Source organism: Leucoraja erinacea, chromosome 2 (assembly GCF_028641065.1).
Source record: "Leucoraja erinacea ecotype New England chromosome 2, Leri_hhj_1, whole genome shotgun sequence".
NCBI lineage: Eukaryota > Metazoa > Chordata > Chondrichthyes > Rajiformes > Rajidae > Leucoraja > Leucoraja erinaceus.
Genome location: NC_073378.1, coordinates 19,954,189 through 19,970,471, shown reverse-complemented (window position 1 = coordinate 19,970,471; position 16,283 = coordinate 19,954,189). Strand labels below are relative to the sequence as shown.

Here is a 16,283-nt window from a genome sequence, read left to right as displayed (position 1 = left end):
TTCCCCACTGTCTGTAAATCCACCAATTTTGGTGTCATCTAAAAATGTATGAACCTACCCATATACATTTACATCCATGTCATTTATATATATATATAACATATAACAGAGATCCAAGCACATACCCCTGCGGAAAACCAGTAGTCACAGATATCCAGCCAGAATAATATCTTTCCACCACCAACCTCTGTCTTCTGTCGGCAACCAGTTCAGAATCCAAACTAACCATACACACCATGTATTCTACATTCGCCTGCTGTGATGGACTTGTACAAATGCCTCTCTAAAAACCATGCAGACAATATTTATCGCCCTATCCTCACCAATGACATTTTTCACCTCCTCGAAATCTCAATCAAGCTTGTAAGACATGATCTGTTATGGACAAGGCCATGCCGCCCATCCTTGACTGTCCCATTCCCTTATCTACCACTGACAAGCGACTCACTGCCTATAATTTCCTGGATTATCTTTACTTCCCTTCTTAAAAAAAAAGGAACAATATTGGCTACCCTCCAGTCCTCTGGTACCTTGCCAATGGCTAGAGAGGATACAAAGATCTTCGTTAAGATACCTGTAATTTCATCTCTTGTCTCTCTCTCAATAACCTGGGGTAGATATTGCCGTCACCGTTCAGGGTATTGCATATAGGAGTAGGGATGCCATGTTATAGCTGTACAAAATGTCAGGGCTTAGATAAACCAGATCTATCACAGTAGGAAATTATTGTATTGTATTTTGTATTGTAATTTAATGACCACACAGCCAGGCTGGTGGAATTTGTTATCAGTACAGCTTGGTTCAGGTTCCAACGTTTCATCAAACATTAAACATATAGCATAGATATACATACAAACAGACGCATTACACAATACATAAGGGCCATGCTTATTCTTATTCCTCACCGTACAGAGTTTAAAATGTTAATTGCAGTGGGAATGAAACTGTTTTTGAAGCGGTTTGTTTTTGAGGCAATTGTCCTGTAGCGCCTCCCAGAGGGCAGTAGCTGAAAGGCATAGTGTGCAGGGTGAGTAGGATCAGAGATGATCTTGCGGGCTCTGTGTAGTGTCCGTTTGTGGTAAAGTAATTCAAGGGATGGTAGGGGTAAGCCAATAATTTTAGATGCTCTGTTGATGATGCGCTGTAATTTCTTCCGGGAGAGTGAGTCGAGACCGCCGAACCAGACTGTGATGGATGAAGTGAGGATGCTTTCGATGATGGCTGTATAGAAGCGGAGCATGAGATGAGACCTTGCTCTGAACTTCCTGAGCTGTCGGAGATGCATTTGCAGTTATTTTTTATCCCCATCAATGCCATGTCCCAGCCTTAGTTTTGCTGGCCTGCTGCTGTGTCCCCTGAAATTGGTCAGGCGGTGTATGTTTTAAAGGCGAGAGAATGTACACTTCATATCAATTGAATAGTTAGCTGTCAACATATACTTTAATGAGGTTTGCAACCATTAAAACAGTATACAAACCTGACACTTTGTTACTCTGAAGGACTAATTTAACTTCAACCTGTGAGTTAATTTTTTTGTGTATGTAAATTTTACCTATTAACATTAGTAAATGTCATTTTTATCTTGCAGCCTTTCAGTGGAATCCATCTGACTAATACAGAGCAAGGCACGTACCACTGTGTGTGCTGCGAAGCAGTGTTGTTCAGGTTAGACACTGGAGCAAACTCAATTCTCATACCCACACTGATGTACTTACTGGCAGCATCTCACACCTTTCAGGCTGACCTGACCAGTTGGTTTGGATACAAGAATGTATTTTTACTCAAATGAGTCTATGGAAACTAGTTAATGGGAAACAGCTATACTCTAGAGTCATAGAATCATAGTGTCTTTTCAATGCCTCTAGCATTGCCTCTGGCAGCTCGTTCCATATACACACCAGCCCCTCAAAAATTGTCCCTTTTTAAACTTTTCTTCTCTCACCTTAAACATATGCCTTCTATTTTTCGACTGCCCTGCATTGGGGCAGAAACTGTGACTATACACTTTATCTATGGTTTTATGAGGTTATCCCTCAGCATCCTATACTCCAGGGGGGAAAACACAGCCTACCCAACCATGTAACTGAAACTCTCCACACGTGATAATGTCCTCATAAATATATGTTGTGCACTTTTCAGTTTAATCACATCCTTTCTATAGCAAGATGAACAAAACTGTACATGGTATTCGAAATGTGGCTTTACCACCGTCTTGTCCGGTGAGTTAGATGGAGCTCTGTGAGTTAGATAGAGGTCTAGGGGCTAGTGGAGTCAAGGGATATGGGGTGAAGGCAGGCACGTGTTATTGATAGGGGGCGATTAGCTATGATCACCATGAATGGCTGTGCTGGGTCGAATGGCCTCCTGCACCTATTTTCTATGTCTATGTTTCTATGTCTTGTGCAGCTGAAACATAATGTCCCATCGGGCATACCCTGACCAATGAAGGCAAGTGTCCTAAACACCTTTTTCGCTGCCCTGTCCATCTACGGTATATAGCCACCTTCATGTAACATTGTCTCTGCACCCATGGCATCTCCTTTTTACGACACTCCACGAGCTCTGCCATTTACTGTGTAAATCCTGCCCTGGTTTGTCCAACCAAAATGGGATACCTTGCATTCATCAGAATTAAACACCATCTTCCATTCCGTGGCCCATTGCCCAGTTGATTCAGATCTTATTATAATCACAAATAACTTTCTTCAATGTTTATCATGCCATGAATTTTAGCATCACCTGCAAACTTACTACCATGCCACCAACTATACATCCACATCCAAATCATAGAAACATAGAAAATAGGTGCAGGAGTAGGTCATTCGGCCCTTTGAGCCTGCACCGACCGCCATTCAATATGATCATGGCTGATCATCCAACTCAGTATCCTGTACCTGCCTTCTCTCCATACCCCCTGATCCCTTTCGCCACAAGGGCCACATCTAACTCCCTCTTAAATATAGCCAATGAACTGGCCTCAACTACCTTCTGTGGCAGAGAATTCCACAGATTCACCACTCTCTGTGTGAAATTTTTTTTTTTCATCTCGGTCCTAAAAGATTTCCACCTTATCTTTAAACTGTGACCCCTTGTTCTGGACTTCCCCAACATCGGGAACAATCTTCCTGCATCTAGCCTGTCCAACCCATTAAGAATTGTGTAAGTTTCTATAAATCCCCCCTCAATCTTCTAAATTCTAGCGAGTACAAACCGAGTCTATCCAGTCTTTCTTCATATAATAATAATAATAAATTTTATTTATGGGCGCTTTTCAAGAGTCTCAAGGACACCTTACAAAATTTAGTAACAAAATAAAAAACATGTAAGCAGAATGAAACAAAACAAAAAATAACGACAAAAAAAAAATAATAATAATAAAGACATCAACAATACACACTTCAAAGACACAATTCAAAGAGAGAGCAGCGGTAGCTAATCGCGCCAGCGTTCACTCTCCCGTCAGGCAGCCATCTTGGAAACGGAACAAATTAAGAATCATATAACATAGAAACATCCCCCACAATGGTTACCATAATGAGGGAAGGCACAATGTCCAGTCCCCAACCCCAGTTCACCCATAGTCGGGTCTATTGAGGCCTCCACAGTTGCCTCTATGGAGGCCCGATGTTCCAGGCTGTTCTCACCGGGTGATGTTGGTCCGGCATTGGGAGAGTCCTCTCAGCGGCAAGGGACACCTAGAACGGCCGCGTTACTGATTAGAGAGGGGATTAATGCAATGGAAAGGAAGGACATTAGTTTGGAGGATGTAGAATCGGTATGGGTAGAGCTGCAAAACACTAAGGGGCAGAAAACGCTGGTGGGTGTTGTGTACAGGCCACCTAACAGTAGTAGTGAAGTTGGAGATGGTATCAAACAGGAAATTAGAAATGCGTGCGACAAAGGCAAAACAGTTATAATGGGTGACTTCAATCTACATATAGATTGGGTGAATCAAATTGGCAGGGGTGCTGAGGAAGAGGATTTCTTGGAATGTATGCGGGATAGTTATCTAAATCAACATGTAGAGGAACCAACGAGAGAGCAGGCTATTTTAGACTGGGTATTGAGTAATGAGGAAGGGTTAGTTAGCAATCTTGTTGTACGTGCCCCCTTGGGCAAGAGTGACCATAATATGGTTGAGTTCTTCATTAGGATGGAGAGTGACATTGTTAATTCAGAAACAATGGTTCTGAACTTAAAGAAAGGTAACTTTGAGGATATGAGACGTGAATTGGCCAAGATTGACTGGCAATTAATTCTAAAAGGGTTGACGGTGGATATGTAATGGAAGACATTTAAAGACTGCATGGATGAACTACAAAAATTGTTCATCCCAGTTTGGCAAAATAATAAATCAGGGAAGGTAGTACATCCGTGGATAACAAGGGAAATCAGGGATAGTATCAAAGCGAAGGATGATGCGTACAAATTAGCCAGAAAAAGCAGCATACCGGAGGACTGGGAGAAATTCAAAGACCAGCAGAGGAGGACAAAGGGCTTAATTAGGAAAGGGAAAATAGATTATGAAAGAAAACTGGCAGGGAACATAAAAACTGACTGCAAAAGTTTTTATAGATATGTGAAAAGAAAGAGATTAGTTAAAACAAATGTAGGTCCCTTGCAGTCAGAAACAAGTGAGTTGATCATGGGGAACAAGGATATGGCGGACCAATTGAATAACTACTTTGGTTCCGTCTTCACTAAGGAAGACATAAATAATTTGGCGGAAATAGCAGGGGACCGCGGGTCAAAGGAGTTGGAGGAATTGAGTGAAATCCAGGTTAGCCAGGAAGTGGTGTAAATCCCCAGGGCCAGATAGGCTGCATCCCAGAGTACTTAAGGAAGTAGCTCCAGAAATAGTGGATGCATTAGTAATAATCTTTCAAAACTCTTTAGATTCTGGAGTAGTTCCTGAGGATTGGCGGGTAGCAAACGTAACCCCACTTTTTAAGAAGGGAGGGAGAGAGAAAATGGGGAATTACAGACCAGTTAGTCTAACATCGGTAGTGGGGAAACTGCTAGAGTCAGTTATTAAAGATGGGATAGCAGCACATTTGGAAAGTGGTGAAATCATTGGACAAAGTCAGCATGGATTTACGAAAGGTAAATCATGTCTGGCGAATCTTATAGAATTTTTCGAGGATGTAACTAGTAGCGTGGATAGGGGAGAACCAGTGGATGTGGTGTATCTGGACTTCCAGAAGGCTTTCGACAAGGTCCCACATAAGAGATTAATATACAAACTTAAAGCACAAGGCATTGGGGGTTCAGTATTGATGTGGATAGAGAACTGGCTGGCAAACAGGAAGCAAAGAGGAGGAGTAAACAGGTCCTTTTCACAATGGCAGGCAGTGACTAGTGGGGTACCGCAAGGCTCAGTGCTGGGACCCCAGCTATTTACAATATATATTAATGATCTGGATGAGGGAATTGAAGGTAATATCTCCAAGTTTGCGGATGACACTAAGCTGGGGGGCAGTGTTAGCTGTGAGGAGGATGCTAGGAGACTACAAGGTGACTTGGATAGGCTAGGTGAGTGGGCAAATGTTTGGCAGATGCAGTATAATGTGGATAAATGTGAGGTTATCCATTTTGGTGGTAAAAACGGGAAAGCAGACTATTATCTAAATGGTGGCCGATTGGGAAAGGGGGAGATGCAGCGAGACCTGGGTGTCATGGTACACCAGTCATTGAAGGTAGGCATGCAGGTGCAGCAGGCAGTAAAGAAAGCGAATGGAATGTTAGGTTTCATTGCAAAAGGATTTGAGTATAGGAGCAGGGAGGTTCTACTGCAGTTGTACAGGGTCTTGGTGAGACCACACCTGGAGTATTGCGTACAGTTTTGGTCTCCAAATCTGAGGAAGGACATTATTGCCATAGAGGGAGTGCAGAGACGGTTCACCAGACTGATTCCTGGGATGTCAGGACTGTCTTATGAAGAAAGACTGGATAGACTTGGTTTATACTCTCTAGAATTTAGGAGATTGAGAGGGGATCTTATAGAAACCTACAAAATTCTTAAGTGGTTGGACAGGCTAGATGCAGGAAGATTGTTCCCGATGTTGGGGAAGTCCAGAACAAGGGGTCACAGCTTAAGGATAAGGGGGAAATCCTTTAAAACCGAGATGAGACCAAATTTTTTCACACAGAGAGTGGTGAATCTCTGGAACTCTCTGCCACAGAGGGTAGTTGAGGCCAGTTCATTGGCTATATTTAAGAGGGAGTTAGATGCGGCCCTTGTGACTAAGGGGATCAGAGGGTATGGAGAGAAGGCAGGTACGGGATACTGAGTTGGATGATCAGCCATGATCATATTGAATGGCGGTGCAGGCTTGAAGGGCCGAATGGCCTACTCCTGCACCTAATTTCTATGTTTCTATGTTTCTATGTAGGGACCTAGAAAGCAGTTTCCCCCTCCCTCCCCCCTCCCCCCACATAAAAAAGTCTAGACCTCCTAAAACAAAATACAAAACTCACTAAAAATTAAAGAAAAGAGTGGAAAAAACGGACAGCTGCTAGCTAGGCAGCCGTGCCCCAAGATGGCGCCCCCTACGATATGAAAGTCCTGACATCCCAGGAATCAGTCTAGTAAACCTTCTCTGTACTCCCTCTATGGCAATCAATATGTAAATATGCAAATGTAAATAAGGAATAACAGCAGACCTAGCATCAAGCCCAGTGGTGCGCCCAGCCTCCAGCCTGAAAAACATCCCTCTACCACCGTAGAAACAGAAACAGAAACATAGAAAATGGGTGCAGGAGTAGGCCATTCGAGTCAGCACTGCCATTCAATATGATCATGGCTGATCATCAAAAATCAGTACCCCGTTCCTGCTTTCTCCCCTTATCCCTTGATTCCATTAGCCTTATATGCTATATCTAACTCTCTCTTGAAAACATCCAGTGAATTGGCCTCCACTGCCTTCTGCGGCAGAGAATTCCATTACCCTCTGCATCTGCCTTAAAGCCAATTTGTAGCCATTTGACTAGTTTGCCCTTCGTCCCATGTGATCTAACCTTCCTTACCAGCCAACCATGTGGTATCTAGTCAAAGGCCTTGCTAAAGTCCATGCAGATAGTGCCTACCTTACTGCCCTTGCCAATCTTGTTGGTCAATTCTTCAAAAAGAGTTGGTATCAAATTGGTAAAATGTGATTTCCCAGGCATAAAAGCCACACTGACTATTCCTAATCTGTCCATGCCTTTCCAAATGCATGTAGATCCTATCTCTGAAGATCCCCTCCAATAAGTTACCCACCACTGATGTAAGACCTCTGTCTGTAGTTCCCTGGCTTTTCCTGCAGACTTTCTTAAATAGAGGCAAAATATTAGCCAACAGTAGGTCTGGTTGTTGCCCTTGTAAGGAATTTATGTGTGTATTAGTCTCTCATGGGTCTCTGATAATGTTAAAGTCAGTGTTGCTGCTGGACTAATGTTAAAATGCCAGTGTCCCGACTGGATAAGCTTTTCACACTAACTCGGTACGTGACAATAAAATAAGGAAAAATAAACCAGCTGGCCTGAATGTATTTCAGTCTGTGAATATTAACATAGCTTGGTGTTAGGATTTAATGAAGCAATAATTATGGGAAGAGCCATATCCAAATCTTCAGGTTCATGGTCCAATATTAACAGAAATTCATGATTAAGGTTTGCTAACTTGCAGAACTAATGTAAATAATTAATAACCTTTTTACAGTGATTTGGCAACCCATGTTTTCTACAGCCCCTACCCATTTTCAGAATCAGCATTTGGCTCTAAAGAGATTCGTATTTACACATAAACACATTTTAAAACTGTGAGCCCATTTTATCTAATTTCCTTTCAGTGGCTTGCCTCATTTAACTTTATCATTTGAGTTTTAAGTTGTATATTTAAACAAATATAACATGATGAGTGTTTGATAACATATGATGAGTGTTTGACAGCACTGGGCTTTTACTCGCTGGAGTAAGAATGAAGGGGAACCTCATTGAAACGCACTGAATAGTGAAAGACTTGGATAGAGCGGATGTGGAGAGGATGTTTCCACAAGTGGGAGAGTCTAGGACCAGAGGTCATAGCCTCAGAATTAAAGGACATTTCTTTAGGAAGGAGATGAGGAATTTCTTTAGTCAGAGGCTGATGAATATGTGGAATTCTTTGCCAAAGAAGGCTGTGGAGGCCAAGTCTAAGGCAGAGATAGATTGATTCTTGAGTAGTACGGATGTCAGGGGTTTTAGGGAGAAGGCAGGTGAATGCTCTGAACATCTCCTTTAACTTCAGCAAAGCATTCGACAAGGTTCCGCATGGTAGGCTGCTTGGAAGGTTAGATCGCAAGTTATCCAAGGAAAATAGCTGAATGGATAGAAAATTGGCTTTATGGAAGGATGCAGAGGGTGATGGTGGAAGGTTGCTTCTTGGACTGGAGGCCTGTGACTAGTGGTGTACCTCACGGTTTGGTGCTGGGCCCATTACTGTTTTATCATCTATATCAATGATTTGGATGAGAACATACAGGGCAGGATTAGCAAGTTTGCACATGATACAAACGTGGGTGGTTTTTCAGATAGTGTAGATGGTTGTGAACATTTGCAGCAGGATCTTGATTGATTGACCAATAGAAAATAGGTGCAGGAGCAGGCCATTTGGCCCTTCAAGCCAGTCCCGCCATTCAATGTGATCATCCCCAATCAGTACCCCATTCCTGTCTTCTCCCCATATCCCCTGACTCCGCTCTTTTTAAGAGCCCTATCTAGCTCTCTCTTGAAAGCATCCAAGAACATGCCTCCACCGCCCTCTGAGGCAGAGAATTCCATCGACTTACCACTCTCTGTGAGAAAAATGTTTCCTCGTCTCCGTTCTAAATGGCTTACTCCTTATTCTTAAACTGTGGCCCCTGGCTCTGGACTCCCCCAACATTGGGAACATGTTTCCTGCCTCTAGTGTGTCCAAGCCCTTAACAATCTTATTTGTTTCAATGAGATCCCCTCTCATCTTTCTAAACTCCAGAGTGTACAAGCCCAGCTGCTCCATTCTCTCAGCATATGACAGTCCCGCCATCCTGGGAATTAACCTTGTAAATCTACCCTGCACTCCCCCAATAGCAAGAATGTCCTTCCACAAATTAGGGGACCAAAACTGCACACAATACTCCAGGTGTGGTCTCACTAGGGCTCTGTACAACTGCAGAAGGACCTCTTTGCTCCTATATTCGATTCCTCTTGTTATAAAGGCCAACATGCCATTCGCTTTCTTCCCTGCCTGCTGTACCTACATGCTTACTTTCATAGACTGATGTACAAGGACCCCCAGATCCCGTTGTACTTCCCCTTTTCCCAACTTGATGCCATTTAGATAGTAATCTGCCTTCCTGTTTTTGCTACCAAAGTACCTCACATTTATCCACATTAAACTTCATCTGCCATGCATCTGCCCACTCTCCCAACCTGTCCAAGTCACCCTGCATTTTCATAGCATCCTCCTCACAGTTCACACTGCCACCCAGCTTTGTGTCATCTGCAAATTTGCCAATGTTACTTTGTATCCATTCATCCAAATCATTGATGAGATGAGATGAGGAATGGTTGATGGAATTTAATATAGAGAAATGTGGGGACTTTGGAAAATCTAACGTTGGCAGGATCTACATGGTGAATGGGGAGTGTTGTAGAGCACAGGGATCTTGGAGTGAAGGTGCAAGATTCCTTGAAGGTGAAGTCACAGGTAGATAGGGTGGCCAAAAAGGCATTTTGGCACATTGGTTTTCGGAAATCGTAGTATTAAGTATAGAAGTTTGGAGGTCTTGTTCAGTTATATAAGACGTTGGTGAGGCTGCATTTAGAGTATTGTGTTCAGTTCTGGGCACTATGTTATAGGAAAGATGTTGCCATGCTGGAAAGGGTACAGAGAAGATTTATGAGGATGTTACCATGACTGGAGGGATCTATAGAGAGAGGTTGAGTAGGCTGGGACTCTATTCCTTAGAGCACAGGAGGATGAGGGGTGATCTTATAGAGGTGTATAAAATCATGAGAGGAATAGATCGGGGAGATGCACAGAGTCTCTTGCCCAGAGTAGGACCAGAAGAAGACATAGGTTTAAGGTGAAGGGGAGAAGATTTAATAGGAATCTGGGGGGTACCTTTTTCACAAAATGTGTGGTGGATGTATGTTGCCAGAGGAGATAGTTGAGGTAGGGACTTTCCCAACATTTAAGAAACAGTTAGACAGGTACACGAGTAGGACAGGTTTGCAAAGAGTAGGAGTAAACGGGTCCTTTTCACAATGGCAGGCAGTGACTAGTGGGGTACCGCAAGGCTCAGTGCTGGGACCCCAGCTATTTACAATATATATTAATGATCTGGATGAGGGAATTGAAGGCAATATCTCCAAGTTTGCGGATGACACTAAGCTGGGGGGCAGTGTCAGCTGTGAGGAGGATGCTAGGAGACTGCAAGGTGACTTGGATAGGCTGGGTGAGTGGGCAAATGTTTGGCAGATGCAGTATAATGTGGATAAATGTGAGGTTATCCATTTTGGTGGCAAAAACGGGAAAGCAGACTATTATCTAAATGGTGGCCGATTGGGAAAGGGGGAGAGATGCAGCGAGACCTGGGTGTCATGGTACACCAGTCATTGAAGGTAGGCATGCAGGTGCAGCAGGCAGTAAAGAAAGCGAATGGTATGTTACCTTTCATTGCAAAAGGATTTGAGTATAGGAGCAGGGAGGTTCTACTGCAGTTGTACAGGGTCTTGGTGAGACCACACCTGGAGTATTGCGTACAGTTTTGGTCTCCAAATCTGAGGAAGGACATTATTGCCATAGAGGGAGTGCAGAGAAGGTTCACCAGACTGATTCCTGGGATGTCAGGACTGTCTTATGAAGAAAGACTGGAAAGACTTGGTTTATACTCTCTAGAATTTAGGAGATTGAGAGGGGGGATCTTATAGAAACTTACAAAATTCTTAAGGGGTTGGACAGGCTAGATGCAGGAAGATTGTTCCCGATGTTGGGGAAGTCCAGGACAAGGGGTCACAGCTTAAGGATAAGGGGGAAATCCTTTAAAACCGAGATGAGAAGAACTTTTTTCACACAGAGAGTGGTGAATCTCTGGAACTCTCTGCCACAGAGGGTAGTTGAGGCCAGTTCATTGGCTATATTTAAGAAGGAGTTAGATGTGGCCCTTGTGGCTAAGGGGATCAGGGGGTATGGAGAGAAAGCAGGTACGGGATACTGAGTTGGATGGTCAGCCCTGATCATATTGAATGGCGGTGCAGGCTCGAAGGGCCGAATGGCCTACTCCTGCACCTAATTTCTATGTTTCTATGTTTCTATGAATGGGTATTGGCCAAACGCAGGCAGGTGAGACTAGTGTAGATGCGACATATTGGCCAGTGTGGGGGTTGGGGTTAAAGGCCTGTTTCCACGCTCCATCACTCTATAACTCTATAACCTTTATCCTTCTCACTTCATAGCAATGCCCTTTGTTCATTGACATTTCTACCCTGGGTAAAAAATGTTCGGAGGTTAAAATTTTCTTGAATATCTGTAATTCTTTTGTCTTTCCATTGACCTTACATGCAGCTAGTCCTGTGCTGAGATTGAGGAAGTGACTTAAACCAAGTGAAAGTACAGGTCCTGAAAACCTGTAGTTTAAGATATATTGTGAGGGTATTATTCAGATTCAGATTCAGATTCAATTTTAATTGTCATTGTCAGTGTACAGTACAGAGACAACGAAATGCATTTAGCATCTCCCTTGAAGAGCGACATAGCAAACGATTTGAATAAAAAATAATAAGTGTCCGCACGCAAGCAAACTATATAGGATGGGGATGAAGAGAAACGGAGAATCCCACTGGAAGTCAAAACTGCACAGAGATGATGATAGCCAAGGAGATCAGTGATGAGGATTTTGAGAAATGTGTTCCTTTACATTTATTGAAGACTGACAAAATTCACAAATGAATCTTAAAGTCCATTCCTCTCTGAGCTATTTTAGGAACTATCAAGTATTAGTGACCACTACTAAAAATAGCACATTAATAAATGCACAACCTAATTATCTAACTATGGCTTTTGCTGCCTGAATCCCCTGTTGGGGAAGTCCAGGACAAGGGGTCACAGCTTAAGGATAAGGGGGAAATCCTTTAAAACCGAGATGAGAAAAACTTTTTTCACACAGAGAGTGGTGAATCTCTGGAACTCTCTGCCACAGAGGGTAGTTGAGGCCAGTTCATTGGCTATATTTAAGAGGGAGTTAGATGTGGCCCTTGTGGCTAAGGGGATTATGGGGTATGGAGAGAAGGCAGGTACGGGATACTGAGTTGGATGATCAGCCATAATCATATTGAATGGCGGTGCAGGCTCGAAGGGCCGAATGGCCTACTCCTGCACCTAATTTCTATGTTTCTATGAATCTCTCTACCAGATAGAAACATAGAAATTAGGTGCAGGAGTGGGCCAATCGGCCCTTCGAGCCTGCACCGGCATTCAATATGATCATGGCTGATCATCCAACTCAGTATCCTGTACCTGCCTTCTCTCCATACCCCCTGATCCCTTTAGCCACAAGGGCCACATCTAACTCCCTCTTAAATATAGCCAACGAACTGGCCTCAACTACCCTCTATGTCCTCTATACCTTTGGAAACATCATCCGCACCACCTTTGCCCTCCCCCCATTGGCCAAGTTTAGGTCTCTGTTCTCTGGTTATGATCTTGTTATGTTTCTAGAAATATTTGGGATTCTTTGTTATATGATTAGTAATCCATAAAAGCAAGTTCGTATTATGATGTATTTGATCCACTGAAGAGGAAATGTATCCCATTGTTCCCTTATAAACATCTATACTGCCATTTTACTTCGGAGTCACGTGAGTGACTACGTGAAGACCCCCGCCAGCACGCATGCGCGACATAGCGTCTCACGCAGCGCAACAATGACGGGCGAGGGAAGAGCTCTCCCGCGGCAAAGTTTAAAACGGGACCTGCAGGTAAGTTAATCTTATTCTGAGGTTGTTTATTTCGAACCCTTGCTGTGTTCTGTATTTCAGCAAACATGGACAAGGGAAGGAAAATAAAGAAGGTCGCGTCCCGTACGACTGTGGTGGACCAGGAAGGTTCTGGCAGTGGGGGGCGACGGACAGTCACCGACTCAAACACTGCTCAGCCGAGCCCAACGCCGCGAGCTGCTCAGCTCGAACCAATGCAGTGGGTTGGAGGCAAGGCGAAGCAGAAGTTGGTCCGGCCGATAGACTCGGACAAGTCCGGTCAGGAGGACGCGCTGCCCGAGAGCAGCAAAGGTGACCGTCTATCCCGCATGGAGCGGTTGATGGAGCAGATGCTCCAGCGAGACTTGCTCCGGGAGATGGAGCAAGCTCGCCATGGGAGTGCTCGCACACCCACAACAGCACCGTATTCGGCGCTGTCCATCGCATCTCCCTCAACAGAGGGGAGCGTTGGGGGCCAGGGCTGGGCTGGCCTGGAAGAGGGGTTCATGGCTGAAGATACCAGCAGTGTGCTGGGGGTGCAGGACCAGGAAGAGCTGCTGGGAGTGGTCAACAAGTTTGCGGTACCACCACATGCGGGACAACCATTGCAGGCCAAACTGGCGGCCAGCATAGACTACCTGTCCTTCCACCCACTGCAGGAACAGGTAGTCAATGAAACAATGGACACATATATACCTCCGGAGAACTGCATCTCGTTAAATGTAACCGCCATCAACAGCCAAATCTGGGGGTACATTGGGCTGGGCATAAGGGCCCAGGAGGTGAAGCTTCAGAAAGTATTAAAACTTTTGACTTCAGCCATAACGTCCTACGCTTGTTCCGTTGATGGGGTCGAAATGACGGAAAACCAGCAGGACCCACTGGCCCTACTGTGTAATACACAGTATGAAATAAACTGCCTGCGGAAGAACGCCATCAAACCTGCCCTCAACCCCAAATTCGCAGGGTTGTGCAAAACTGCAACTGCACAGCCACAGATACTGCTGTTTGGAAAAGACTTGTCCAAGCAAGTAAAAGAACTGGACGAAGAGTCTAAAGCCATTGGGCTTATGAGGGCAGCTGCAGGAACGAGCAAAACCACACACCCCAGGCGGCAGCACCCCTATGCATCCACCAGCAGGCATCAACACCAGGGTGCTGGTGAAAGCATGAGGGCCGCACATCAACCACAAAGGTCTTTTTTAGGCCAAGGCCCAGAGCGGCCCTCATGGAAGATGCGCCAACCCCACACTTTGGCGCATCGACCAGTGAAAAAACAGAGGCCGAAGAAATGAACATACCACCGGTAACCATGGAGGTAGGTGGGTCTGGTTCCTTCCAGAACATAAAAGGTGTAGGTCCTGTACTAACAGGGGGAAGGTTACACTTGTTTTGGGAAGCATGGAGGACTATTACACTTGATAAATATATACTACAAAGTATTCAGGGATACAAAATTGATTTCATCCAAAAAAGTATGCCACCAGTTCAACATGTACCTGACAGGGAGTTTGTACTCTCACAACGGGAAAAATTCGAAGGACATGCAGAACTGGTGAGGTTACATGCTAAAGGAGTTATAGAGACAACGGAGCATGACTCTCCGGAATTTGTATCGAACATTTTTACAAAAACCAAGAAAGATGGTGGATGTCGCATCATCATTGAATTAACTAGACTGAATACTTTTGTTAAGTAAATACATTTTTACAGTGGGACGACAGATGGCGCAATGGGCTAAGTGTTCAGCTGGCGACCGGAAGGTAGCCGGTTCGAATCCCGCTTGGAGTGCATACTGTCGTTGTGTCCTTGGGGCAAGACACTTCACCCACCTTTGCCTGTGTGTAATGTAATGTTATTATGTGAAGCACTTTGGGGTCAATGCAAGTTGACTGAAAATGTGCTATATAAATAAGATTATTATTATTATTATTATTATTATTATTATTATTATTATTATTATTATTATTATTTCAAAATGGAAACATTTGTTACTGCCAAACAATTAGTTTCCGAAGGATACTTCATGGCATGCATCGATTTAAAAGATGCATACTACTCAGTACCCATTCATAAGGATCATCGTCGATACCTAAAATTTAACTGGATGGGGCAACTATGGCAGTATAAAGCGTTGCCTAATGGGTTAACATCAGCCCCAATATTATTTACCAAGATATTGAAACCAGCCTTGGCAATACTAAGGAAACAAAAACATATTGTTATGGCATATCTTGATGATATTTTGATTGTGGGGAAACCCTGGAATTAGCTAAATCAGCGGTTTTAGCTACCAAACATCTGTTTGAAACACTGGGGTTTATCATACATCCAGGTAAATCTAAGTTGACACCATCCACAACTATGGACTATCTGGGATTCACAATTAACTCTGTCCACATGTCTGTAACATTGCCAAAAGACAAAGCAGCAGATTTGGTGGAAGCCTGCAACAAATTGATTGTTACTAATCAACCATCTATTCGACAGGTGGCAAAAGTGATTGGGAAATTAGTGGCAGCATTTCCAGCGACTCAGTTTGGACCTTTGCATGACCAAAATTTACAAAGGGGAAAGATGCAAACGCTAAAACAACATGCAGGTCATTTTGATCGACCTATGCAATTACCAGCCAAAGCAATTTCGGAGTTACAATGGTGGAAAGAAAACATTTGGCATAGTTCCAGCCCCATCGTTATCAGTAACCCATCATTCACATTACAAACGGATGCCAGTGCTCAGGGCTGGGGAGCAACTAACACTATATCTAGTACTGGTGGTAGATGGAACATACAAGAATCATCACTACTACAGACGTTTTATGGGCTAAAAGCTTACTTAACAGCTATGCACCATTTGCATGTCCGCCTACAAATTGATAATACCACGGTGGTGGCATATTAATCATATGGGTGGAATAAAATCGATATCGTGTGACGATCTGGTCAACACAATCTGGCAATGGTGTGTCGACAGACATATTTGGCTATCAGCAACTTACCTACCAGGTAAGCTCAGTACAGTGGCAGACACCAGGTCACGAAAATTTAATGACAACACCGAATAGATGTTGAACCACAAAGTATTTGCTGATATTACAATGCGGTATGGTACACCTGTAATCGATCTCTTTGCATCCAGACTGAATCACCAGTTACCAACATATGTCGCTTGGGAACCAGACCCTGAGGCAGCAGCGATGGACGCTTTTTTGCTGAATTGGGGAAATTTGTTTTTCTATGCCTTTTCCCCCCTTCTGCCTCATCAGTCAGGTCCTATGCAAAATAGACACCATTAGACACCCTTTT

General features: G+C 43.8%; 1 protein-coding gene across 2 annotated transcripts in view; it reads left to right on the top strand.

Annotated features, from left to right (window-relative positions):
* The window catches only part of msrb2 (methionine sulfoxide reductase B2), a 36,093-nt gene that overhangs the window by 15,702 nt on the left and 4,108 nt on the right, over positions 1 to 16,283 (top strand). For both annotated transcript variants that reach the window (XM_055652515.1, XM_055652524.1), the window contains one exon: positions 1,589 to 1,665. In XM_055652515.1, the coding sequence (XP_055508490.1) occupies positions 1,589 to 1,665 (77 nt within the window). The remainder of the gene's footprint in view (positions 1 to 1,588; positions 1,666 to 16,283) is intronic.